Source organism: Hyperolius riggenbachi, chromosome 5 (genome assembly GCF_040937935.1).
Source record: "Hyperolius riggenbachi isolate aHypRig1 chromosome 5, aHypRig1.pri, whole genome shotgun sequence".
In the NCBI taxonomy this organism is placed as follows: domain Eukaryota; kingdom Metazoa; phylum Chordata; class Amphibia; order Anura; family Hyperoliidae; genus Hyperolius; species Hyperolius riggenbachi.
The window spans coordinates 225,791,580-225,818,702 of NC_090650.1; the positions used below are offsets into that span (position 1 = coordinate 225,791,580).

The 27,123-nt window shown below is 39.9% G+C and overlaps 1 protein-coding gene across 2 annotated transcripts in view; it reads right to left on the reverse strand.

Moving 5' to 3' along the window:
• The window catches only part of GABBR2 (gamma-aminobutyric acid type B receptor subunit 2), an 842,117-nt gene that overhangs the window by 780,997 nt on the left and 33,997 nt on the right, over window positions 1-27,123 (reverse strand). Inside the window, exon 1 of one of the 2 annotated variants that reach the window (XM_068236713.1) lies at window positions 23,916-24,205. The exons of the other annotated variant lie outside the window; for it this stretch is intronic. Coding sequence (XP_068092814.1) covers window positions 23,916-24,161 — 246 coding nt within the window. The 5' untranslated portion in view covers window positions 24,162-24,205. Of the gene's footprint in view, window positions 1-23,915; window positions 24,206-27,123 lie in introns of those variants that run through there. 2 annotated transcript variants of the gene reach the window in all.

Sequence of the window (27,123 nt, forward strand, 5' to 3'; positions counted from 1 at the left end):
GCCAGAAGTTATAGATGGTTCCCAACATCTGCCAACAATTATAGGAGGCTCCCATTATCTTCTAGCAGTAATAGGTAACCCCAAACATTAGCAAGCAGTTATATATAGCCCCCAATATCTGCCGGTAGTTACAGGAGGCTCCAAATATCTGCCAATAGTCACAGGAGTCTCTTTATATCTGTCTGCAGTCATAGGTGGTCCCAAAAATCAGCCATCAGTAATAGAGGGCTCACAATATCTGCCAGCAATCATAGCAGGCCCCAAACATCATCCAGAAGTTATAGATGGCTCCCAATATCTGACAACAGTCATTGGAGGCCCACAAATACCATCCAGCATATAGCATACCTCCCAACATTTTGAGATAAGAAAGAGGGACATTTTAAGACATCCCCTGCCACACCTCTAACCACACCCCCACCACACCTCTCATCATGCATATCAAAAAGAATTCAGAAGCAAAAAATGTACTTTTATCATTAAAACCTAGTGGTCATTTCTATCATCACTACTTTTCCTTCATTTTAACATTTGAAAATGAGAAATATATCAATTTAAATAATGGGAATAAAGTTTAGAATCAGTTAAACACGTTTTTTTAGAAAATACTTAGATTTACATAGATCTGTACAGCAGTCCTGAAAGAAGAAAAATTAGGAAGAAAGAGGGGTGGAGGGATTGGGTTCCCAAACAGGGACTATCCCTCCAAAAAAGAGACATTTGGGAGCTATGGACACACTTTATAATAATCTGATCAGATGATCACATCTGAGGAAAAAATTGTACCATCATTGGGCACCTGTAAAGGCATTTCATTGATAAGGTGTGAACATGTCACCTAGGAGAAAACGTAGGAGAAAATTTGAATTAAATAAGGGCTAAAGTATTAATAGTTCCCCTGTTTCTAGATCCCATGTCATAGTGTTCCTCTTAAAGTAACCCCTTTTATCGCCCTGCTTTTGTTCTGCCCTCAATGATCTCCCTTTATAATTCCCTAAGTTAAAATGGTCTCATTACAGTGTGCTGGCTGGATGGTGTAATGGTTAAGGGCTCTGCCTCTGACACAGGAGACCAGGGTTCGAATCTCGGCTCTGCCTGTTCAGTAAGCCAGCACCTATTCAGTAGGAGATCTTAGGCAAGTCTTCCTAACACTGCTACTGCCTATAGAGCGTGCCCTAGTGGCTGCTGCTCTGGCGCTTTGAGTCCGCCAGGAGAAAAGCGTGATATAAATGTTATTTGTCTTGTCTTGTCTTGTCTTGCTCAGTTATAGTGCTCCTCTTTGTGTTCCCCTTTAGTCCCCAATCCTAAGATGCTGCCTTGAGTGTGCTCTGCTTTTAGTGCTCCTCCATTAGTATGTTTCACTTTCAGTGCTCCACTGCTAATGTGCTTCTCTTTCATTGTTCCCATGATATTGTACTGCCCCCTTTTAGTGCTCCTTCATTATTGTCCTCTCCCATTTGTAAGTTCCCCTTTTAGGGCTCACCTGCTATTGTGCTCCCCCAGGGACAGGATGCAAGCTAAGCAGACCTGGGTGACCCAAGGAGGAAGCTGCCAGCCCTGCAGAACCACCCCAAGCCTCCTGCTGCTCAAGTCTCCAGACTTTCTGACCTTCCTAAATAACTGGCTCTGGCAGACAGTGCATTTTATTGGCCCAATAATAGCCTGCATAGAGTCTGCATGGAATGTGCATGCAAGCTGGAGTTATTTGCTTCTCACTGACCATCTCTAACTGCAATGCATTTCAAGCCAACAAAGTAAAATTCATAAACAGCTGAGAGACCCTCCAGGACGCCCCATTGTGTCCAGTCGGGGTTCAGTCCTGTAGCCACTAGCAGGGTTTCTGGACACTTACTTGCAACCTATTGTATCTACATTTTTGCATTGCCTGAAAGACACTACGGATTTACTTGTAAGGTTAGAAAACATCACTGAAATACCTGATGATATTATATTTTGTAGTCTGGACATCCAAAGCTTGTTCACGGCAATCCCTCAGGAGTGGGCAATATCTGCGATTGAGGAGAGACTTTTGGAGACAAACCTGTCCAATGGACTAATATATTTTCTGATGGATTGTTTGGAATTAATATTGAAATCCAATTACTTTAAGTTCCATGAGGACTTCTATGTACAACGACAGGAAGCAAGTATGGGTTCTCGGGCTGCTCCATCTATTGCAAATATTTTTGTGGAGTCAATGGAGAGAGCTATGTTTTTGAATAACACAAAATATCAGGCACATATCTTCCAGTATTTTCATTTTGTAGACGATGTCTTGCTTTTGTGGAAAGGCCCTGGGGAGTTGCTCCTTGAAATGGTGGACGAGGTGAATCACATGCACCCCACTATCAAATTTACTTTAGAGTCATCCAGAGTGAGTGTTAATTTTTTGGATGTGTCCATAAAGATATCTAATGATATCGAATGGACTGTTTGTCACCAAGTTATTTCGTAAACCGACCATCATGCTGGGCATGTTGTGAAAGCCATTCCGAGGGAGAAATTCCTCAGGGCTAGACGGATTTGTACCAGTGATGAGGAGTACATGAAAGCCAGTTGCATATTAAGTGGTAAATTTGTGCAAAAGAGTTATGATGCCAAAAAAATTGAAGAAATCAGACAGGAGATGTTAACCCTAGATAGGCCCAGATTGTTGCATAAAACGGGTAGAGCCAAAAGTCAGAGGGGGATACCGTTTGTAACGAATCTAGGTAAGAACACAACGCTTATAAAAAAACTCTATACGTAAATTTTGGCCCCTTTTGAGTACGGATAAGGAATTGGGACCTTTATTTAAAGATGAACCCTTTTTTTTCCATTAGGAGAGGCAGGACCATTCAAGATAGAGTTAGACCAGTGTTTCTCAACATTTTATTGGTTTTTCCCCCTTTAAAACCCTGTACTCACCAAGTACCCCCTAGCATAGTAAAAATTATCCCAAGTACCCCTTGACAAATATATATTTAATTGTAGTTGATGATCATTGGTTCTAAACAATTTCCAAGCATTTACTATTGCTTTATATCAGCTAAGACACTAATTTGGTGGTGTTTAAATAAGATTTATCATTTTCTAAAACTCTAAATTTGTTATTCTTGGTTAAGTATATGAAGCCCGAGCACCCCCTGGAACCATCAGAAGTACCCCTGGGGTACACGTACCACACGTTGAGAACCTAGGAGTTAGACATACTGATACCGCCCCCAACAAAAAAGAGTTGAGCACGGAAAAAGCAGGGACTTACCCGTGTCTCAATTGCAATGTGTGCAGTAGCATAATCAAGGAGCGAAGCCGTCTGCCATCCACACACTGGATGCAAAGTTGCCATAAGAGGGACACACTATTGTTCTACCCCTTGGGCTATATATGGGCTTAAATTCCCATGTGGGTTAATGTACATAGGTGAGACCACGAGACCAGTCAGAACACGCATCCAGGAACACAAGAGAGCAATTACAAAGTATGCAATGGGAGAAAGAAAGAACTATGACACCTCAGTTGGGAGGCACTTTGGAGTGGCAGGCCATGGTGCAGCGCAGCTGAGGTGGTGTGTATTGGAGGCCTTGGATCCTTTAAATAGAGGAGGTAACTTGGAAAAGTTGTTAAAACAAAAAGAAGCAAGGTGGATACATGATATGGATGTGGTTGCCCCTAGAGGCATGAACGAGAGGTTGCCTCTAAAGTGTTTTTTATAGAATAAGTTATTTGGGCTAACAGTGCAATAATGATTGTGAGATGCAATATTTTGTATTTGCATAATCTACATTTTAGAGTGGAGGTTGTTTACATGTTATTGTTTATTTGTCCCCCTTTTGTAGGTGGGTCAGTGGCAGTCCATTGCGGAAGTGCTTGGATCACGGTCAGTTATTTATTAATTGTTTGGTAGCCGTAATGGAGTGCCATGTGACCATGAATTTTTAACAAATTTTGGGATTCCGGACAATGGGTTAACTGATGAGGGGGCGGAGCCACCAGGGGTGTGGTGGCCTACATATGAGTATATATATTGGTGTTTGTTCATTCACTTGCTGTTTATCACCTGATGAAGGATGTAATATTCCGTAACATGTAGTGTGCACTTGTTCGTGAATACAACAAGATTTGTTGCAGCCAGTGGTGTGCCGTCTCTTTTGTTGTGTGGACGTTTCCAGTAGCCGTTGGAGCAAGCCGGAGACAAGGCACCGGCAGTCAATCAGGACATATACCTGATTCACGTGTTCCCCGTGCACCATTTGATGCGAGTGCATTTTATTGGCACAATTATAGCCTGCATAGAGTCTGCATGGAATGTGCATGCAAGCTGGAGTTATTTGCGTCTCACTGACCATCTCTAACTGCAATGCATTTCAAGCCAACAAAGCAAAAACACATTTTCCTGAAAATGTAACTGTTTTTGTAAAAAACTGGTGGAGTGCATCTATATCATAGTTAGATCTGTTACACCAAAGCTTTTGTTACAGCTAAATAGAATACCAAAATTATACTATAAATATTGTTTGCCATGTTATTTTAGCATTATAGTTATAATAATAACAGAAACAAAACATTATCTTTGTACATACCTTTTATGAATAATACACATTATCCAAATTTAACTAAAAGTTTTCTAAAACAAACAAAAATCTGAAAAAAAAACTAAAATGTTTTACATTCAGCTTTATAATGACATTACACAAACTGTTGGTTGTTACCTTCATATGCAAATAAATAAATTATGTCCTTTTGTCAACTTTTTCTCCCCAAACACAAATTGACTATAATTAAAGCACTGCATTTGGCTTTGGTATATAATAGCACTGATGCATAATTTTACATTGTGTTACATTCTTTGTTATGTACATCGGCCATGATGCAGCTGTCAGCCACATTTCTCTTGTGAATGTTAACTGAGAATGTTCATGATGAATCTTAATTTTGTACTTCTTTTCTTACAGTGTTTTGTGACATCACATGCCTTTGAAAACACATGCATTTTTTTTAAATGAACACATTTAAGGCTATGTCCACCCAAAGTTGAATTTTTAGCTGTTCAAGGGGACGCAAACAGGATTGATAATATACTCTTCTTTATAGGAAACCAGACAAGTATACATATAGAACAATTGCCATTATATATAATGGTCTAACTGTAACAATATTGCGTGTTAAGCCAATCGATGATTATCATTTTATGTATTTAAATATATTCTTTAAGTAAAGGGTCCCGGGCATGTCTCTGCTAAGCAATCCTTTTATTGCCCATTGTCCAAATACTACTATAATTTGGGTTCCAAGACTAACACTAGAGTGGTGAGAAAAGAAAGTACATCCGACTTCAACTTCTGCACTTTTCATATCAGGACATATTTAAACAAATCACCATGGGTTGCCAAGAGAAAAGCCTCTTATCTGTAAAATAATATGGCAGCACATCTTAGGTTAGCTAAACTGTGTCTGAACAAAACACAATATATCTGGAACAATCCCATTTAGACAGAAAAGACCAGTGTCCAGATTGCTGGCTAGCAATACATCACATGGTTACATTTGACAAAGTCCAATTAGAGTACAGTATATTTGCATATTTCCCAGGGTCAGTATGGTGGCATTGGAAGTATAAGCAGTATCCTTGTTTGGCTGCAATGATAGTGATAAAAGATGACCGTGAAAAAGACAAGACAAGACAAATAACAATTATATTGCACTTTTCTCCTGGCGGACTCAAAGCGCCAGAGCTCCAGCCACTAGAACGAGCTCTATAGGCAGTAGCAGTGTTAGGGAGACTTGCCTAAGGTCTCTTACTGAATAGGTGCTGGCTTACTGAACAGGCAGAGCCGAGATTCGAACCCTGGTCTCCTGCATCAGAGGCAGAGCCCTTAACCATTATACCATCCAGCCAAAAATGAGATGACTAAAAGAAGCACTATAGTGACATATAGTAAAATGCAGTCAGTAATTCAGGATACCCACTTTTGCAGAATTGTTCCTGTTTTTTAGCATTAGAAACACTTCTGTACTGTATATTAGTATATAGCCCCGCCTTTACAGTGGTGCTTAGCCTAGGCTCTTAAGTTCTCTTCCCAGAGCATTTTGGGAGAGTAGACATTTTCACTACAGTTCCTTTTTAAATTATTAGCTCATTTTCCTTAAAACATACCATCAAAAGCTATTTGTTCTCATGTAGAATTCCAATTTTAAACTAAAACTACATTTTATCTTTTAGTTGCAGTCCTCTAGCAGGATGATCTCTACTAAGCTGCTGACAAAGGGTGTGACTGCAAGCATTTCACTTTCATTTCAATTAAAACTTCAATGACTACCTGTTTAGTATGTCACTTGTCCCGCAACCCCTTACTGGTATGTTAATTAAATCAATGCAGGCCTTTATAATGACTCTGTCAAGTTTATTCAGTGAAGCATCACAAAGTACAAGCATCATATGCAATAATCCAAACCAACCAATCAGATCAGCTAAATATGAACTGAGAGTGACTGACTGCTATGTGTAATTGTAGATCTTGCTTTTTGCATTATAGAGTACACATAATTCTAGATTGAGTACCTGGCACTGGCACATTTTAAAGGACAACTGAAGCTAAAGGGATATGGAATCTTCCATATTTATTTCCTTTGAAGCAATACCAGTTGCCTGGATATCCTGCTGAGCCTCTGTCTCTAATGTTTGTAGCAATAGACCCTGAACAAGCATGCAGCAGGTCAGATGTTTCTGACATTGTTGTCAGATCTGACAAGATTAGCTGCATGCTTGTTTCTGGTGTTATTCAGACACTACTGCAGCCAAATAGATCAGTTGAGCTGCCAGGCAACTGGTATTGTTCAGAAGGAAATAAATATGTCAGCCTCCATATTTTTCTCACTTCAGTTTTCCTTTAAGTAGTGCACCTAATCACCTATAGTGATGTAAGACTTTTCTTGATAAAATCTCTGATGAAAATGACTGTGCAGACTACCCACTCATGTTATGGAGAACCACAACTAAAAAGAATTGTGTACAGAGTCAAACGGAACCCAAATGCCCCGTACCGAGCCAAGTGTATGGTAAGTGAACTATTTTTCTTTCTAAAACAGAAGCTATTTGTGATTTATTTAGAGAAAAATGAAATTATAGAGGCCCCCAACTCAGCACACACAGCTAGAGTCTCTTTCATTTTTGCTCTGTGTTTATTTAACCTGCCAAAGATGCATGTTAATAGCTTCATAGGGTGAATTACATTTTTTCCTATTAGTGAGTACTCTGTTTCACATAAGCCAGAAGTGCTCATGGGAATGAAAAGAAACTCTGCACGTATGTTTTTCCCCTTTTCACAAGTCAGATCCCTGTAAAGAGAGATTTAGTTTCACCTGAACAGAAAGTGTTTTCTTCCTACATTGAAGTACTCTTTTGCTTCAAGGGTGTTAGTGACAACTTATCTTTCCTTATATGGAGAGTCGTGTGATGATGAACCCTGTGACAGCCAGTCGTAATCGGTGAAATGACCTTTGGTCATGTGCTCTATTTAGTATTTTTGCATGTAATGTATATATCAGGTTAAACCAGTTTAGCTGAGGAGTAACTAACAGAACATTTTAATTAAGCTTAGTAGCACTGCAGCCCTCCCACATTTCCAATGTAAGGTCCGAGGACCACCACTGTGAAAAATTGTAAAATTTAAGATACATACATATAAAATGTATATTAAAACCTCCACATCTGTCAAAGCCATGTCATGCAATTTGATAGGATACAATGCTTTAGCTCCACACAAGGAGTTATTATAAATATTGGATAATTTATATATTTTTATATTACTGTATTTATCTTAAATGTATTTTCATTTTATTTCTTTATCTAAATATATTTATTTGTTTAAAGTATGTCCTGATGAGGGCATCAGAAGGCCTCAGAAAACCTAAATGCCAAGCTATCACAACATAAAAGCCATCTATTTTATTTCATAACAAAGCATCTTCACCCGTTCCATCAGACATGCACTTTTTCTAAATGATCCTTATTACCTTTTTAAAAGCCTTATCTACCTTATTTAAAGGACACCTGAAATGAGAAGGATATGGGGGCTGTCATATTTATTTCCTTTTAAACAATACCAGTTGCCTGTAATCCTGCTGATCTCTCATGCAACAGTAGTGCCTGAATAACCCACCTGAAACAAGCATACTTGTTTAGGGTCTATGGCTAAAAGCAAGCTTAAAAATTACAACATGTTTTTGTTGTTGTTGTTTTTTTATTATTTTGATAGTTTGGTTGAAAAAATATAAATAAACTAAGAGTTGCTAGAAGTAACTCTATAAAAGTAGCTTAAATCAATAAAAATAAAATATATATTTAACAAATAGTAAGCTGGAATGGTTCTTGTGGAGGAGACGGAGCTGGGATTCTTCGTTCTTGAGACACTTCATCTTTTTTTTACTCTTGGGAGCTGTGTGAGTGGTTATAAATGGGAAAGTGCTGTAATATATCTCTCCAGTTAAAACTTCATTAATTTTGTATTCACTTCCATCCTGAATGCACTTTGCCAGACATATAACTTTTGACTGATGTGATCAGGGCGTAATGTGGTTAAAAATCTGAAAGAGAAGGCCGACTACAGATATATTTATATGCAAGTCTACACCTAAAAGCCTTTTTACTTGTTGTTTGTCCAATCATATAGTGCATGCTCTTCTACATTATACATGATTTAAAGGCTAAGTCCCACAGCCAGCCATGTAAAACTGTTCTCGCTCACAAATCTGAATAAGTTAACCTTCATAGCCCATCTGCAAAAATGTGGATGACTGTTTAACATGAACGTGTTGGGGTAAATCATAAACCAATCCATCTTCTATCAAACTACTTTTGAGACGCTCATTTCAAGAATACATTGTTTGTTTATACATTTCAGGTTTGCTATGAGTGTGGACACCTAGATTAGACCTCCAGCAGTGTTTATATTATGTTAGTACCTTAAAACAATCCTTTAGTTGCATGGAGCACAGTTAAGGGCCTGAGTATACTGCACTTAAAGCCGACCTGAACTCATAACTTCCTCTACGCACTAAAAGATACGCAACAGCATAATAACCTTTAAAGAAAAAAAATCTTTGTTACAGCTAATATAAATCCTAAATTAAATCTCTAGTGTTTCTACTTCCTGCTTCCATGGAAGCAGACATATTGGTAACATCCTCTGCTTTCAAATGAGCTTATCTGCCATGGCTGTCAGGTGACAAAGGGGAAAGATCAAATTACAACTTGTGATTAGACACAGTTGGGTGTGGGGGGGGGGGGGGGGATTAGACAGGCTAAACGCTCTAATTACATACAGGGTGCATTTATCTATGTTTTCCTTCTGTCCAGTGCAAGAGTTCATGTCCACTTTAATTCAGAAATGCTGGTGGCTGAGTATTATACACAAACACATGGCACCTGCGTTGCTCTCTGTTAAAGTGCCACCCCAATCAAATATGTTGATTGGAGATTGGAACTGGTCTGCAAAAATGCATGCAGCAGCATGTTATGTCAATGCACTGCTGCACAACACATCAGTGTACCCATCAAACAGTGAGGTTCATGTACTTTCTGATATTGTAACAGTGAAGGGAAGGGCAACACCCACCAATCAGAAGTAGATTTATGCAAGGATAAGCGGTTGCGCACATCAGGTAAAACACCAGAAGTCAGAAGTAGATGTGTTTGTGGTCATAAGCCTCTTTGCCCAAAGAGGAAAAATGCCAGTGTTGTAGAATGGACCCAGCACCATCTTGAAATCAAAAGCAGCTTTAATTTAAAAATTACATAGTCATAGTTGTAGACAGACAAATAGGGGTAAGCATAATAACAATGTTTCGAGAGGTACATCCTCTATTTCTCAAGCCTGCTCAGACTCTGAAATCAAGTTCAATAATCCAACACTATATTTGTATGTTTGCACGTTCCCACAAGAACCAGTCAGTTATGACTTCACTGATGCAACAACCAATAGTGAACCCTCTATTTCTCAAGCCTGCTCAGACTCTGAAATCAAGTTCAATAATTCCACACTATATTTGTATATTTGCACGTTCTCACAAGAACCAGTCAGTTATGACTTACTGATGCAACAAACAATAGTGAACCCTCTATTTCTCAAGACTGCTCAGCTTCTGAAATCAATTTCAGAGGCTAAGCACATAGGGCGCTATCTGCACAGAGTTTGTATGTTCTCCTCGTGTGTGCAATGGTTTCCTCTGGGCACTCTGGTTTCCTCCCACACCCCAAAAACATACTGATAAGTTGGCTTCCCCCTAAATTGACCCTAGACTGTGACACATACACTACCTGATACATACACACACATATGACTATGGTAGGGATTAGATTGCGACAAGAATATATATATATATATATATATATATATACTCTGTACAGTGCTGTGGAAGGTATCAACGCTATAGAAAAGCACACCAACCAATGAAGACTGGGGCTAGCAAAGATGTTTTTGCATATTTTCCAGTGAGCTGCACTGTTGAAATATAATCAGAAATGCAGCACTGTATTTAGGCCCCTACATGCCATTCTTCCTCAGTCCAAAGACATGTCTCTCATACTCACCATGATCCCCCCTACTACATGGCTTCATCTCAGATTGGCCTCTAAGCAAATAAAAAAAAAACAGCCAATTGTCACATTTGGTGAAATGTCAGGCCAGGTAGTTGTGTTTATAATCAGTTTTTTATGCAACTTTGAGAAAAATCAAAGCTCATCATCGCAGCCTGTCAGAATCTCCTTAGTGATGCAAAGCAGCCCTGCTAAAGTTGTAAAAGTAAGATGACATATTATACAGCACTATATAATAAATAAGACATGCAAATCACAAACCTGCACACATAACCAGTGCAAACTATGAAACAGGAGGAAAAATATTATTGTCAAGTTGAACTAATTATCTGAGATAGGGAAAAAACATGCAATCAATTACAACCCATCTCCTGATCCATAATGCATTACTAAAAAATTCTATGAAGCACTTCACACTTATCTCCACTAAGGCTACCAAAATATCATACATCATTGGGTGTAGTTTCTAGGCTCTGTGGATGTGGCTGCTGCAGGGGTTGTTCTTGAGAACATCATCTCACTTGCTCAGTCCACATAAAGGAAGGCATAGACTGAATATTTCAGAGAAGATTGCAGCCTGTAGCACAGACAGTGTGTTAAGCAGGACTTGGTTAGTGTCTGTGCTCCTAATCAGATATTTTACAGGTTGTTTATTAGACATGATCCAATAAATGAGCTTGCAAACAGTTAAAAAGAATCTCTGCAATGAGTTTCAGAGCTAGGAAAACCTCTTTTTCTATGAGTGGTGTATCCAAAAACTCTGATATGGCCCTCTACCATATCTTCGAATGTTTCAGCTGCATTAACTGTAAGTTAATTGAATTTTGTTTTTAATATGAACAAATAACATCTGAAAAATGCAATTCATGAAGATCCAGCTAAAATTAGTAGAAATATCTACCATACTATTACTGCATTCCCAGAGTTAGATTCATTGGTGGGTGTTATATCAAAGCCTTTCATAAAACAGCTTGCTAAAATAATTTGTAAGGACATTATGTTGAAATATGATTATGATTATGTGTGGAACATTATTATTATTTAGTATTTACGTAGTGCTGACATCTTACACAGAGCCATTCACAAAATCTGATTTATATTCACAAAATACAATATTGATCCTTTATAGAAGTGAGTAGATCATATATAAAACTTAACTTTTACTAGATCCTCTAAAATATTTATTTGTTTGCATGATGAACATTTCGAGGTAGGGTAAATTATTCAAAATTCATATGAGTCTGTCATCCAGACAGATCTATAAGAATTACACACTGACACTCAACTGATTGGCTTATATTCTCTCGAAATCAAAAAAGATCCCCCCACCAAAACCAACATGTTTCAACTCCTTAGATTGGAGCCGTCGTCAGGGAAAGTGCAAAGTGCTAGGGTGCTAAGCGCTACAGAGAAAATACATTGCAATCACATCATGTATGAAAAACAAAAAAAGTGAGAGCTGTGCTCTCTAGCTCAGTCAGCAATTGCTGACTGAGCTAGAGAGCACAGCTCTCACTTTTTTCTGTCTGGATGAAAGACTCATATGAATATTGAATAATTTACCCTACCTCGAAATGTTCATCATGCAAACAAATTAATATTTTAGAGGATCTAGTAAAAGTTAAATTTTATATATGAACTACTCACTTCTATAAAGAATCAATATTGTGTTTTGTGATCTTACGCAGAGCTTTACATATATAGTCTTGTTCTTAACTGTCCCTCAATGTAGCTCACAATCTAATCCATACCATAGGCATATGTTCATCATGGTCTATGGCCAATTTTAAGTTAAAGCTAATAATAAACGTATCTGTATTTTTTGGGGATGTGAGAGGAAACTGGAGTGTCCGGATGAAACCCAAGCAAACAAGGGGAGAACATACAAACTCCATGCAGATAGTGCCCTGGCTGGGATTTTAACTGGGCACATAGTGCTGCAAGGCAAGTGTGCTATCCACTATGCATGCCTGATTCACCAAAAAAAAACATTGTGTTACTGGGGAAATAAAATGGCAGCAGAGTTGAGATGTCATAACGTGAACAAAAGCAATTCCTTACAAACTGTGCAGTGCTGTCAGTCATGATGCACTGGCTACACTTGGGCTTCAGTCCATAAAAGGCTGTATGATAAAAAAAATAATTAGGTTGGTAAAATACCGCATTTGATATTTTAGACTTTTTTTTGCTAATTCATAAAGATTTTCACAGATGCAGTAGAAGTTCAGTAATTTACTGGAAAACATGGCTTCAATCCACAAAGACCTATGCGGTAACAGTAGAACAGCTGCAAAGAGTAGGTCTCTGTTTTGTGCAGTGAGGCATTACAATAGTAAGAGACATCCCTGGCATTCCTTTAGCTGTACATGTTCATTCTAGTCCCTCTGAAACTATTAGTCTTTCTTAACGTTTTATTTAATGGCCAGAGTTTAGATGAATTTCTAATAAACATAAGACAGGTCATGCTTAGATGAAATCCCCATTTTTCTCCTCAGCATCTTCAAAAAGGTCCCTAAACGGCCAATGTCTGAAGGGCTGCAGGGAAAATGTCTTATTGTGCTGGCTCCCTTCTCTGCTGCGGGTGGGAGAGGGAGGGGGGATTGTAGAGAAACTTGTCCCTTCCTAGAATATGCACCATGGGGGGGGGCTCTTCCTATTGGCTCTCTGCCTGTCATGTGCTATCGCATGCTGAAGCTAGTTTCTGACACATTAGATCTGGAGGTAAATACCGAACATGTCATTATGCTTTACCGCATGCTCTAATCTTTATTACTTGACATTTACTGATATTTTTCCGCTATGGAGGGCGTGGGAGGAATGACAAGCGGTGCACAATGGAACTACAGGGTGGAGTGAGTGGGGAGAATGGTGCACACAGGGGGTCGCTCTGGCACTGGCATGCCATATCTTTCAGTGACATCAGAGGAGTGCTCGTGTATACACACTAGATTTTCACCCGAGGTGGTCTTTCTTGGCCACCTCGGACGAGTTTAATCTAGCGTATGTGCATAGGCCCTGAGTAGAAGTTTGCAGTGACGTCTGGCCAGTTACACTACCTTATTGACTGATTACATATTTTACCTCTAAGTATTTTCTAATCATTGTGTAGTATAATATAATCTTCAGTATTAATATCAGTTAAATATCCTAAAAATCAATGTATTTACCAATATTTGTAAATTCATGTCAACAATAAAATGTTGTCCTTTCTTAAGGTAATAGAATGTGGTCATTTGAAGTGCACTGGTGAGTATTTTTTTTTATTCCTTCTGTATTTTCAGCTAGACAATGATTCTAATAATAGAGGAGGTAATATGGGAGTTTCAGAAAGCTATAATTAACACTTGACAAGCACAACATGGTCCACAATCTAAGTGTCTATGGCTTTGTATTTCAGTTCCTTTAAGCGGAAAAACACACCAAATCTACTCATTGGAAAGGCATTGTAATTGTACTAATTTCCTAAATATGTGACCTTTCAGTTAGGCCTAATGCAGCAAGGAAGTCTTGGATTCAAGATAAAAGTCTGAGTAATTTTGGTTAAACGAAACTGCTAAAAAATGAAATGTGGTTTAGAAGCAGCAAAGTAAAAATGAGTAATAAGCTTAGGTATGTAATAGCGTGTAATAAAGTAGCGCATAAGGCCAGTAAAGTATAGGGGCCATGTACCAGGCAAATCCTCAAACAAATATAATGTCAGTAAGTTACAATTCAGAGTAGGCAACCCTTTTTATATAATTTAGTGGAAGTGGTCAATCACAATCAAAGAACGCTGAGACAGATAGAGAGAAAAATATTTTAAGATGTTTCATGGTCAAAAACGTACTTCAAGGGCAGGGTCATAACTACAGGTCACAGGGCCCCCCTGCAAAACTTTTATGCCCTTCCCCCCTTCCCTGCACACACACACACACACACACACACACACACACACACACACACACACACACACACGCACACACACGCACACACACGCACACACACGCACACACACACACTTAACAATCTAATCTTCTGATCCCCAAATAGGTGGGGGACCTGGACTTCTTCCTTCCCTCTTCTACCAAGGGTCCCCGTTCCATGCTTCCCTGAATGTTGGTGCTCATATTCCCTTTAACAGACCCACCAATGAGAGCAGTGTTAGATCTTGTGCTTCTAGCATCAGGTCTCTCTTGCACTCCTGCTGCAGCCAATAGGTCCCATCTGCCTTGCTCTCAGTCTGAGTTTCCTTTCACAGTGCATGACTTCATGCAACATGCAGGAGACCAAGAGGAAGGGAGAGAAGAACTAATGGTGGCAGCATAAGAGCAACCTTACTCTCGAAGAAGAAAGTACAAGTTCCACTGGTGCTGCTTTCTGTGAGTCTGTTCAAGGGAATCATCCAGGGGAGCACAGTATGAGGGCACTGGTGGAGGAGAGAACTAAGTAGTATGTTCCACCCTCCCCACGGGCCCTCCTTCAACTGCAGGGGCTGTTTTCCATACTTAAGTCACTGTTCAAGGGCAAGACATTAAAAAGTGCCTGTCAGGCAAACCAACCAAAGGAAGGTAGTGTGTGCTTTGAAAGATATCCCAGGCAACTTGTGCATAAAGCCAAAGGGAAAAAGTAATATGCCAAACAGTGTCAAAGTACAAACACAGTGCAGTCTACTTTGCTACAAGTTTTTACTAGTGTGCTCTGGCTACTAATATTAGATGTAATTGCAGCCTAAAATCTGTAGCAGCTACATATCTCCCTGAATACCACAGTCCTTAGAGATAGGCTAGCTGAACTATGGATTTGGTGAATCAAGCAATAGGGATGAATGTTTGAATTCAAAACTGTGTTTCTCCTGAATCAGAACATAAACAGAGCATTTACACACATTGGGCACGGCAGAGGAGGTTAACTCACCCTTGTCGTCGTCTCTGGCCACAAAGCCCCCCCCCCCCCCCTACATCCTCTTTTTTCTACCTGCTTCTGGCTGTGAAGCAGGAAATATTGGTGTGATGGAATCCAGAGTGGACACAGCTACCAGAGGCGGCAGCCAAAGTGAGTAAATCCCCTCTATCAATGTACAAACGCTCTGTTTTTGTTCTGACTGGGCGGAACACAGTTTCACATTTAAAAGTTCCTCCCTGTCAAGCAAACAATGTATATCTGAACATTTTTGTCAAATTAGTTTTTTTTTATACATGTATGCAGGTTTACCTTATCTTCTGAGAGTTACGGATGAGTGGAATCAGCAAATTCCTTTCCTCTGCAATGAAACTGGAATTTGCTAATATTCTGCAGTATTCCAGAATTTCCATAGAATACATTAGGATTTGTGAGTGTTAAAACTGTTAATAGCTCTGCAGATTATTACAAATGTCCCCAAGTGCATACAAAGTTGCTCTACATAATTTCTGCAGGGTTTTATGTTTGAGAACTATATTGTTGTTTAGCATTTTCATGGGAGGCAAATATTTTTCTACGTTGTTATTTTTCTTAACTGGGGCGTAATTAAGAAGACTGGGGCATAGACACATACTGTATTGTGCTTTGGCTGTATGGGCCTGTTTGAAGTGTGTGCTCTAAAGAGATGCGACACAGAATGTCCACATAGTCCAGTATTTCAGCATTTCCTGCACTGCTTTGAGCAGATGTTTACTTGGCATGCAGTATGGGTTGCATCTTGCTTTTTCCATTACTACCAGTAGCCTTTGATTTGCCTTTGCCTTTCAATCTTTGCTTCACAAGTTTTCAATACCATTTAAAATGGACCTGGGCTCTTGCACTGGGCAGAAGGAAATGATAGAGAACTGCACCCTGTATGTATTAAGAGAGTTTGGCTTGTCTAATTCCCTCTTATCTGTACCTAATCACAACTGTAATTTGATCTCCCAGCTGTGTCAGCTGGCTGCCTTGGCAGAACAGTTGATTTGTAAATACAGGATGTAACCCTATGTCTGCTTCCATGAAAGCAGGAAGTAGGCACATTGCAGATTTATTGCCGCTCGGAGAGTGTTAGACGGCGAAACCGCCATCTAATACACATGTGCAGCGCTGCGATCTAAGGCAGCGATGTACTGGGGACAGTCGTGTGACATGGCACATTTTTATTTCAAAATAAATAATAAAAATTTCTATTGGGAGAGCGATCAGACCCCACCAACAGAGAGCTCTGTTGGTGGGGAGAAAAGGGGAGGGGGGATCACTTGTGTGCTGAGTTGTGCGGTCCTGCAGCGAGGCCTTAATGCTGCAGTGGCTATTTTAGTAAAAAATGTCCTGGTCACTAGGGGGGTTTAACACCGCGGTCCTCAAGTGGTTAAGGTAGAAAGAATAATCATGTTAGTGGCACATAAATGCAAGTGTGCTTGGTGCAAACTTATGATTGCACCACATCATGCACAATAAGTGTATCTTATTCCTAGTGTTTGACAAAAACAAAAAAAACAAACAAAAAACCATTTCTACTTGGTAAGCATACTACTTACTTTCTGACTTGCAGTGATCACTCCCATAGGGAAGAGGAGTGAAAGATATAAACAAATATATATATATATATATATATATATATATATATATATATATATATATAACAATAATTCTATAATGTATCATTTATATAAAACTCTTATTTAAATAAAGACAAATGCGAATGCCATGTGCACAAATATACAGTAGCTGGGCACATAGCAGAATGGTAGAGCACAAGTACCGTATATACTCACATATATGCCAAATTTTTGACCCCAAAAAAGTGGCCCAAAAGTGGGGGTCTCGGCATATATGTGAGTCATGATGCTAAAGCGTTCCCCCTCGCTCCGGTACATGCCGCCTCCGCTAGAGCGGTACATGTAAAAACGTGTGTTTTCCCCCCTGCAGAATCCGACTGGAGCGGATTCCTCCCCAAATCTCCCCCCTGTGATTTGAAGAGCTTTGCGCACTTACCGGTCTAGTCCTGAGCCCCCGTAATGGTGTAGAGGAGTGCTGAGTGCCAGCATCACATGTCCGGGGTCCCGTAATGCTGTCTGCGGGTAGAGGAGAGCTGAGTATCAGCATCACGTGTCCGGGGATTCCCTTCTTCTCTGATGCTCTCACTGTGTCTCATATCTATGACACCATCTAGTGGCATCTCTTGAGACTCAGGGAAGTAGAGAATCCCCAGACATGTGATGCTGATACTCAGCTCTCCTCCATCTGCAGACAGCATTACGGGGCCCCGGACATGTGAAAGCTCCACTGCAGAAAGCTCTGCAAATCACGGGGGTAGGGGGAAACTCCTTCCCCCTTCCATGTGCATCTCACTCTTCCATGTCCAGCACCCCCTTTCCATTACATGGGCATCTCCCTCTTCCATGTGCAGCAACCCCCTTCCCCTTCCATGTGCTGCACCCTCTTCCATGTGCTGCAACCCTCTTTCCCTTCCATGTGCTGCACCCTCTTCCATGTGCAGCAACCACCTTCCCCTTCCATGTACAGCAACCCCCTTCCATGTGCGTCTCCCTCCTTCATGTGCAGAAACCCCCTTCCATGTGCAGCAACCCCCTTTCATGTGCGTCTCCCTCTTCCATGTGCAGCAATCCCCTTCCCCTTCCATGTGCAGCAACCCCCTTCCATGTGCGTCTCCCTCTTCCATGTGCAGCAATCCCCTTCCATGTGCAGCTCCCTCTTATATGCGAGGGCTTATATGCGAGCCAATAACTTTTTCCAGCTTTCTGGGGTAAAAGTTGGGGGTCGGCTTATATGCGGGTCAGCTTATATGCGAGTATATATGATAATTCGATTTTAAAATTGTAATACATTTCAAAAAATCAGTAAAAAAAAATAAATGCGACCAGAAACACATAAGTGTGGGAGCGGCCATAGTCTATTTTTTTCTCTTCAGCTGCACAGACAGTGGCAGCTATCTGACCTAAGACCTCCTCTCACTAGCCACATGGAGTCCTTAGCTTTCCCATGTATGTATGAAGGACAGTGGCGTAGCGATAGGGGATCCAAAGGTTAAGACCGTGCCAGAGGAGCCCCGAGGTGGACCTCTTTCAGCCACAGTGTTAGCTCTTTATTGGTCCTGTGCTGGTAATAATCTCTCTTATAAATGCTTTGACTAGAGCTAATCAACAACAAACCCGTCTCCTTACACTGCTGATACTGTAGTTGTCCTTGGCAGGTTTTGGTGTGATACATCAGTGGTTATGTATAGAGTACTGGGGTGGTGCAATGTAAAATCTGCACTGGGGCCCATAGCTCTGTAGCTACACCACTGATGAAGGGGTAGGGATAAATGATGGTTTGCTGATGTAGCTGTCTGTAGAGTTAGGAATGGTACTTGGGATTGGGAACAATAAATCAGCTGATCAAATGTTGGCATTTACATGATTCTGCAGGGCAAGCACAGTAGGGCGGTATTACAGAATTACTTAGCAGAATCTCAATGTGGTAGAAACAGATTCCAGCAAAATCAATTCACCCACTCATCCCTTCTCAGAATCCTTTTAGCTTGGATTCAGGAGCTATTGTTGCTATGAAGATCAGACAAGTCTTCATGCATCCAGCTGAAACAAATAACAATAAGATAGTGTTACTAAAAGACCCAGTATTATCTAATGTGCCAAATTCATGGATTAATATCCCAACCTCTCTAAAAAGCATACAAACCCTTTCAGAATTGTGTACTATGACTGTCAGGGAAGACTGATTAGGCCTAAATGATTCACATGGCAGCCTCTGCAGTCAGAGATCATAGGCTCCTGTAATCATTTGTTATAAACTGCAGGCATTTCTTTCTAGATCAGCACAGAAGTGAATGGACAGGTTTTAGCAATCAGATGAAAGGACCTGCATGACTTTTGGGACTGCTGAGAGGCCAGTCAGCCCTGCATATGCCCTTCATAAAGCTTTGAGGCAATAAGCATTACTACTGAAAATTATCAGGAATTATATAAATCTTATGTTCAATCTCAAGCTGCTTTCACTGTACTTACTGCATACCACAGCTAGCTTTAAAGTGTACCTGAACTCTGGGCGGCTTTCTAACATTAAAGGTATATATGTATGTTGTGCTCTGAATTAGGTTTACTCATATACTTTTACTTTGTGTCTAGAATGTATCATAAGATGTCCTTGCTTCATGTATCCTCAACTGCAGCTGAGTCAGAAGCTGCAGTCAGCTCCCTGTACTGCCTGCATCACCCAAACCTTTGTCCCCTTCCACAATAATCAGACTCATCTAAGAGACACTAAAGGTGCATGCATACGAATATAGTCAGGACGCAATGCCCTGGGCATAGCAATAGGGAATGCAGAGGTTGTGACCCCACCGTGGTCCTTGGGCCATATGGGCCCACTAGGGGCCCTCCTTCAACCATTTTATTTGCTTTTCATTGGTGCTAGGCTGGTAATGAACACATCTATATGTGCATTGAATAGTGGTAATCCTTAAAAAGCTATTTTGTTTTTTCTAAATACACCTCTCTTACACTGCAGCTGTCTTTGGTAGGGTTTGGGGCTCCATATCAATAGGGTGCTTGGGTCCCCATGTATAACTCGCACTGGGACCCCAAGCTCCTTAGTTAGGCCACTGGGGAAAGGGGCAGTAATAACAGCATGGCTTCTGGTGAGAGAGGTACTTAGGGTAACAACAACCTCTTGGATCCCTGTAATTTAAAGATCTGGCATTCCAGATCTTTAATTGAACTTGAGAACACCTAACATGTGCTCAGTTTTTGGCTAAGACTTCCACGAGTGACCAAATTGCCACTAGCAACTAGTAGGTATGCACTAAGGCCTCATTTACATGATCTGATGGGATCATGACTGCATACAATAGAAGAAATATAAAAATGCAAGTGTAGTTCAGAAAATGCAGTATGCTTTCAGTTGTTTTAATGCACTTGCAGAAACACACTAGATGTAAACTAACCTATTGAATAATACAGTCAGTTCCAATGCGTACATTGCATCTGCACTGACAGCATCACACATAGGGCTTGATTCACTAAAGTGTGATGACTGCTATCACAGCAGTTATCATGTGAGCTGCCGTGCGCAAAGGTTAGCACTCGAACAGTGTTACTTCGCGTGATAAGCGGAAGTTTGTGCGTGATCACGTGCACTTTTCACATGAAAAACGCACGTGATCGCACACAAACCTTCGCTTTATGCATGGCAGCTCGCGTGATAACTGCTTTGATAGCAGTTATCACGCTTTAGTGAATCGAGCCCCTAATGTGTACAAGTCCTTAAAGGGAGGAGTCAGAAAAATGTTTCAGATGCAGGTAATGTCATTTTTAGAATTAGCAGAGAGAAGGGTGGCAACTCCATGACACAGAAACATGAAAAACAAAACATAGGAAACTTTAAAAATAAAATTGTACTTTATACTTAAAAGTTATTACACACAGCACAATACTTCTTCAGTCTTTACATTTATAGCTGGATTAGGCAATAATATGCATAGGCATACTTTAAATAATGAAGGAGGATATAACAAAGACTTTTGTAACTATGCTTTCTTTACTTCAAATAGCAGCAGAACACGTAGGTGACATTCCAGGTCTAAACTGATTTTTTTTCAAGCCAAAAAAAGTTGCAAACGGTACAGAAAACACTCAGACCTCCAACAGCAGATAATGAAACTATTAACTGGTCACAGCAAAGTACTTCTATTTAAAAAGAACCAATCATAGCACTGCCTACAAACACAGACCTAATAGGTGACAATGATACAAACATTCACAAATTGTCATAGTTAGAAGAAGTTAAGTCCTAAAAACTCACTTATGGGCATGTCTGCAGCAAACCTTATCACACATGAAACATCTGTGCATTCTCTATAGGTCCGTACACACGCCGGACTTTAGGCAACGACGGGTCCGTCGTTGCCTCCCGCTGGGTGGGCGTGCCAGCGACAGTCCGGCGTGTGTACGCTCTGTCGTCAGACGTGTGTACGGACCTTATGTCTCACTGCATAGTGATTTCTCCCTGTTATCTAAAGTATTTAATTATCAAAGAGAAGCAGTTCCCTTTGTTTGTATAGGATGCTGTTCCAAACAGTCTTGCTGTACAAACAAACATATCAGGAGACACAGACAGTTTCTGCTTAATGCAGTTTTGCAAAGAGGACAAAACAACTCCAAGGTGGCAGTTTGCCACGGCACCAGTTTGCCATCAGCAAACGTCCATCCCGTGATATCCAGCATGACCTCTGTCCTGAAATCAGCTGACCAATAGGGATGGAGTTCTCCACAGAGACTGCTTTCACAAACACCCATTCCCATTTGCAAACCATTTAAAACCATGCTGGTGGTGAACACCATTATGAGATTCAAGCACAATACTAGCAAACCCATGCCACAGAAAATTCCATTTCTATAACAATAAGTGTCTGCATCTTCTGATTAATTTGTATTTAGTTATGTCTGAACAGAAGTTTCATCTGTGTAAATATAACTTTGCTGTCTTATTTTGACAAAAAAGCAAATCAAAGTCATTGTTCTTTAATATCCAGTAAGCCCTGAGTCTTAGTATGAATAAATGCTAAGCAAGCCATTTGCTTCACGCCACATTGCATCTGTAGTGTCTTTGCTACCTAATGCATAGCTTCCATTTACACCAATAGCTGTGTAGGGCAAACATATATGTGGCCAGTCTGTGTTCTTGTTGTGGACATACTAAAATGCTATTTTATTATTAAGTTCAATTTACTCTCTTAAAAAGAAAGTACACATTTCATCTTGTGCTTTAGTCAACTTAATCCTATGGATGTCTACCCAGCAGTAAACTGGAAAGGATAAAGAAGGCTAGACTGTATAGATTTCAAAAGAAGCACTAACATCATCACTGAGGTTACTTTTTTCTACCTGAACACTTACTAGTTTTCCTACGTTGAGAACAAGTTTTCCTCTCGAGAACTCCTTATTTATGTTTCTTACATCGAAGTGGAGTTTTAGTTTACTCTGCCGTATAGACTGTTAAGTAAATGAATATTAAATCAGAAGAACCATTGCCATAGTTGGGAATATATAATCTAGACTTCTCAGTTTCCCTTTTGTTATCAGTTATCCCTTTCAGATCTGGGTTACCAGCTACACCCAGCCCTCCACAATGAAAAAAATACCTGGCTTATCACAATGAGTAGCAAAAATCGTATTATTAATATACATTATGTATATGACTGGGGTGTTGTATTAAAGCATTCATTCATTCATTTTACAACTATTTCTAGCTACCTGCTAGCAAGCAATTTCCTTGTCACTATTCTTATATTTATCATCAGTACTGCACACAAAATTATCTCATACATTTATTTTCACTTTAATAATAACAAACTAAAGGCTTGGACATAAATTCTCATATCAAAGGGTCAAAGCTGTTTGAATACAACTCCTACTACTACTACTACTACTACTACTACTACTACTACTACTACTACTACTACTACTACTACTACTACTACTACTACTACTACTACTACTACTACTACTACTACTACTAATGATAATATTAATATATAATAATAACAATAATACTTAGGAACACATGGTTTGAAAGGCCTTTAACATACGCTTAATACTTCACATGCATAAATCACACTCTCTGTAAGAACTGTAAGAATTGTAAAAGCTAAAATTCCTAAATAAGGTCCCTTAACAAACACAAGATGTATCTTCTATTGGAGCTTTTGGAACATCAGAATATCTTTACTTTCTAACTATACTTAAGCACTACAAACATTGCAGACCTGATCCTGCAGAGAAGAAACATGCTGCCTGTTTTTCCTTCAATTACAGTATCCAAACAGGACCAAGAAAATGGAAAAAAAAGTAGAAACTGTCTAAAATCTGACCTCGTAAACTTAGAAAAAACATTTAACCAAGCCAAAATGTCTCTTTTTACAGCTTCAAGATCATTAATGTCATTCCTAATGTCACCATTAGAAAGAAAAGAGTTCACATCCAATATCCATGACTTGGACAAAACAGTAATATTCCCATTATAAAGCACATAATTATACACAAAAGAGAACAGACTATAACACTATGTGCCATATGTTTCTGCTGTATTTGTTATAAATGTATTACTTTCAGCTTTCAAACATGTTTAGTTAGATTTTCTAAGAGACTGAGTGCATAGTTCAGTTATGCCCCGAAGCTTTGCATTGGTTTTTACAGTTAATGCCTGCAAAAAACCAAGCTACTATTATGGAAAATGTATCATAAACACTACTTTTCCCTCTTTCATAAACCTACAACACTAAAACTTTATTCGCTTTAGCTTATGCAAATATTGCTAGAAATATGTATAGTGGCATTTTGCTAAAATAAAAATTTGATGTAGCTATAAAAAAATATGATTAACCGCATATTTACTGTACCTGTGTATCCGTAAATGTTAACTGCAGCTGGTAATCCTTTAGGATGCTGGGGTGGCTGACTAAGTGCTCCAAGGCTAACTGGATGGCAGGCAGGACTCCTGCAGTTAGATTTGCTGGGCCCATGAAGCGATTTATAGGCAGAAGCCCAAGAATTGATAAGCCCATGACAGTTGCTTCACTGGTGAACAGTACTATGAACATCAAATGTATCCCAAGAATGCCCCTTTCCCTCTTCCAAGTCCCCATGTTTTAAAATCGGTCTGTCCCTCTCCTTCCCTGGAATGTTCATTACGAGAGCCTTCAAGCTGTCTGTCAACATCGCCTTCTGTGTGTGTCTGAGGAAGGGATGACTGTTATTAAAGGATAAAGAGCTCACCAGGGCTGGCAACTCTACAGTGGATAGTAAACCTGTTCAACAAATCCGTGGCTATAGATAAACACAGTGACACAAGTCCTGTCAATGAACACCTCACTCTTATATAACCTTCATAGAGTCTGCTAATGTGGGCTTACATTCTGCACAATGGCTGAAGATTTCCAATACAAGATCATTTATTGAAGGAAGCATTACATACTGTATGTTGCTGAATGGATACAGAATCCAAGCACTGAAAACCAAGGTTAAATAATAGGAAAGATAGACTTGCCCCTATTATATAAACAAATGTATACAAAGCCTAAACCAAATGTTCTGATAACTGCAAAATAATCATGTAATGCTACACATACTGTACAAAACCACTTGTGGTAACACCTGATACGTTTTGACTACAAACCCTAACTGTAAATGTAGTGCAATACTTGACCAAAGAGAAAAAAAACCATAACAAATACCAAAGGAAACATTGCAGCAGAGATAGGAACTGCTATTGCTCCTTAGTTGATGTCTATCCTAATCCTTCTAATGCAAAGCCCTATGTTGTGAGTCGGGATGGACAAACATGGCCATTTTGGTTTCATCATATGAGAATATTTGCACAAATGAGAATATTTGTGAAAATATATGAGCATGAAAAAACTCATTTTCCCCAAATGTTCCCCAAATTTAGTGAAGTGTATGGGCAAAAGAAAACACAATTAAGTTCTTATTTTCATGAAAATGTGTATATTGTGAAAATTGAATTATAATAAGTCAGGTGAAATTGCCTATTTCAGTGTGCAAAGAAACTAAAATTAGAGCTTCCCCTAGTTGTGAGCAGACCCGCCAATCACAGCTGCCCGTTAGCACGCTATGGGTAAGATTTTAATTACTTTCTTTTTACTGGTGCCAATGGTCTCACGGGTGGAGACCATCGGCACCAGTTATCATTCCCTGAAGCATATACAGTACGTTCAGTTTATTACAGCCAGTATATGACAGACGGTGTCATGTGGAGATATTGGGCCTCATACTGGCAGTGTTGTTGGTTATGGTGAAGGTACTGCTCTCAAGGTTCTGGTGATAATGTTTGGGCTACTGCTGAAAGTAATGTGGAATTAGGATAGAGAAGAACAATACTGTGTTGAGGAGGCATGAGCCACTGTGGAGGGAGGACAAAAGTGGTGGAAGGATGGGGTGGGTTTTGGTGGAAGGGTGCCACTGCTATTGAAAGGATGGTGTGGGACAGCAAAGCGGGTAAGTTGGGCACTGGTGCCACTTTGGTAAAATGGGTACTGCACAGACCACAATTCTACTTGGGCACTGGCAGCGTACAATAATTTCATTTTTAGGCAGCCCGGCTATCGGCGGAATGTACTGTTATCGGTATATATTGTGGCAGCAGTGCGGTTCAGGTTAGGCATCAATAGAGGGAGGCTTCAAGTGACAATGAGGTTAGGTTTACTGATAGTAAAATATTGCTAAACATAACTAATATTCTGCTACAGTATTACCCATTGTCCAATAGAGGAATATTAGTAATTATATATTATACTAGCGGCTTTCCCCAGCTTTCAAATTAATCCAGCACCATTTTTACACTTACACCTTCCCCTCACGTCACCAAATTAAAAGCTCATCCTGTACAATATTTAGCATATCTGCAACTAAAGATTCAGTATTGGAATCTAAATAGCTATCACTATTTTTTTCTTGGAGTTATGCTGACACTTTGTATTCAATATATATATGGTAGTAAATTATTTACATTGGTACAATAGTTGCTTTGTTTTTGTCCTTGTATTGAAGCCGACTAACATGAACATGAGTAGTGCTAGGCAAGAAATTCTCCTATTGTGCAAACTACCATTGACCTAAAATGAGAAAAACTGAGCCAATCAAATCCAGAAGCTGCTCACCAATCAGCTGACAACTAATTAATCAACCAGCAACTAAGGTTAGTCCAGGCCACCAATCCATCGCTGGGACACTCAAAATATATCAACAAGAGCTTGTCAAATATGTTCACGTCCATCCATGTATGTGTGTAGCCACACTGTGCAGGCACAAATATGGCCCACTGCTGATGGTCATCTAGCTTTTTTTTAGTAAGGTTTGTTTGGGACTAGCATCCACCAGGCCCTTAGACTCTCTCCAGTCCCTAGGCAACTGCCTAGAATTGCCTTGTGAATGATCTGGCTCTGGTGCATGCACAGTAGCCCGGAGTCACTCATGCATGATTTTTCCTATGTGCATGCGTGGCAATGTGCTACTGCGCAGGCACAGGCTGTACTTGCACCTGTGCAGTGTGGCCGTGCTTTTACATGAATGGGAGCAGGGCCACAAAGAAAAAGATGGTCCCACCGAGTAGCAGAGGGATATATGAGGATTGGAGATGCCTCTGAATCATTCAAAGGCTTCCATCTATAGTGGTAAGTATCTAAATTTTTGATATTACAGGTTTGATTAAGTAATGATTATTTGGCGGTGTAGTATGTGTGTGTGGAGTTAGGTAGTAAAATAAGGATGCTTATACTACATCTGCATCCTATTGTGAAAACAGTTTTGATTACTAGAAAAAAAAATGGACATTGTCTGTTTCCACTCCTATATATGCATACCGTATATACTCGCATACAGGCCGAATTTTTCAGCACAAAAAATGTGCTGAAAAGTTACCCCCTCGGCCTATATGCGCGTCACCAACTTTCTAAGCCTGTGGTGACTGGTGTCCGGACTGACCTGCTCCTGCCTGGAGATTGAGTGCAGAGCGGCTGATCGGAGGTTGACATGCTGAGCGGGGCTTGCAGTGGATTGTTGGAGCCGGAGGAGTGGGAGCGCACTGTGGAT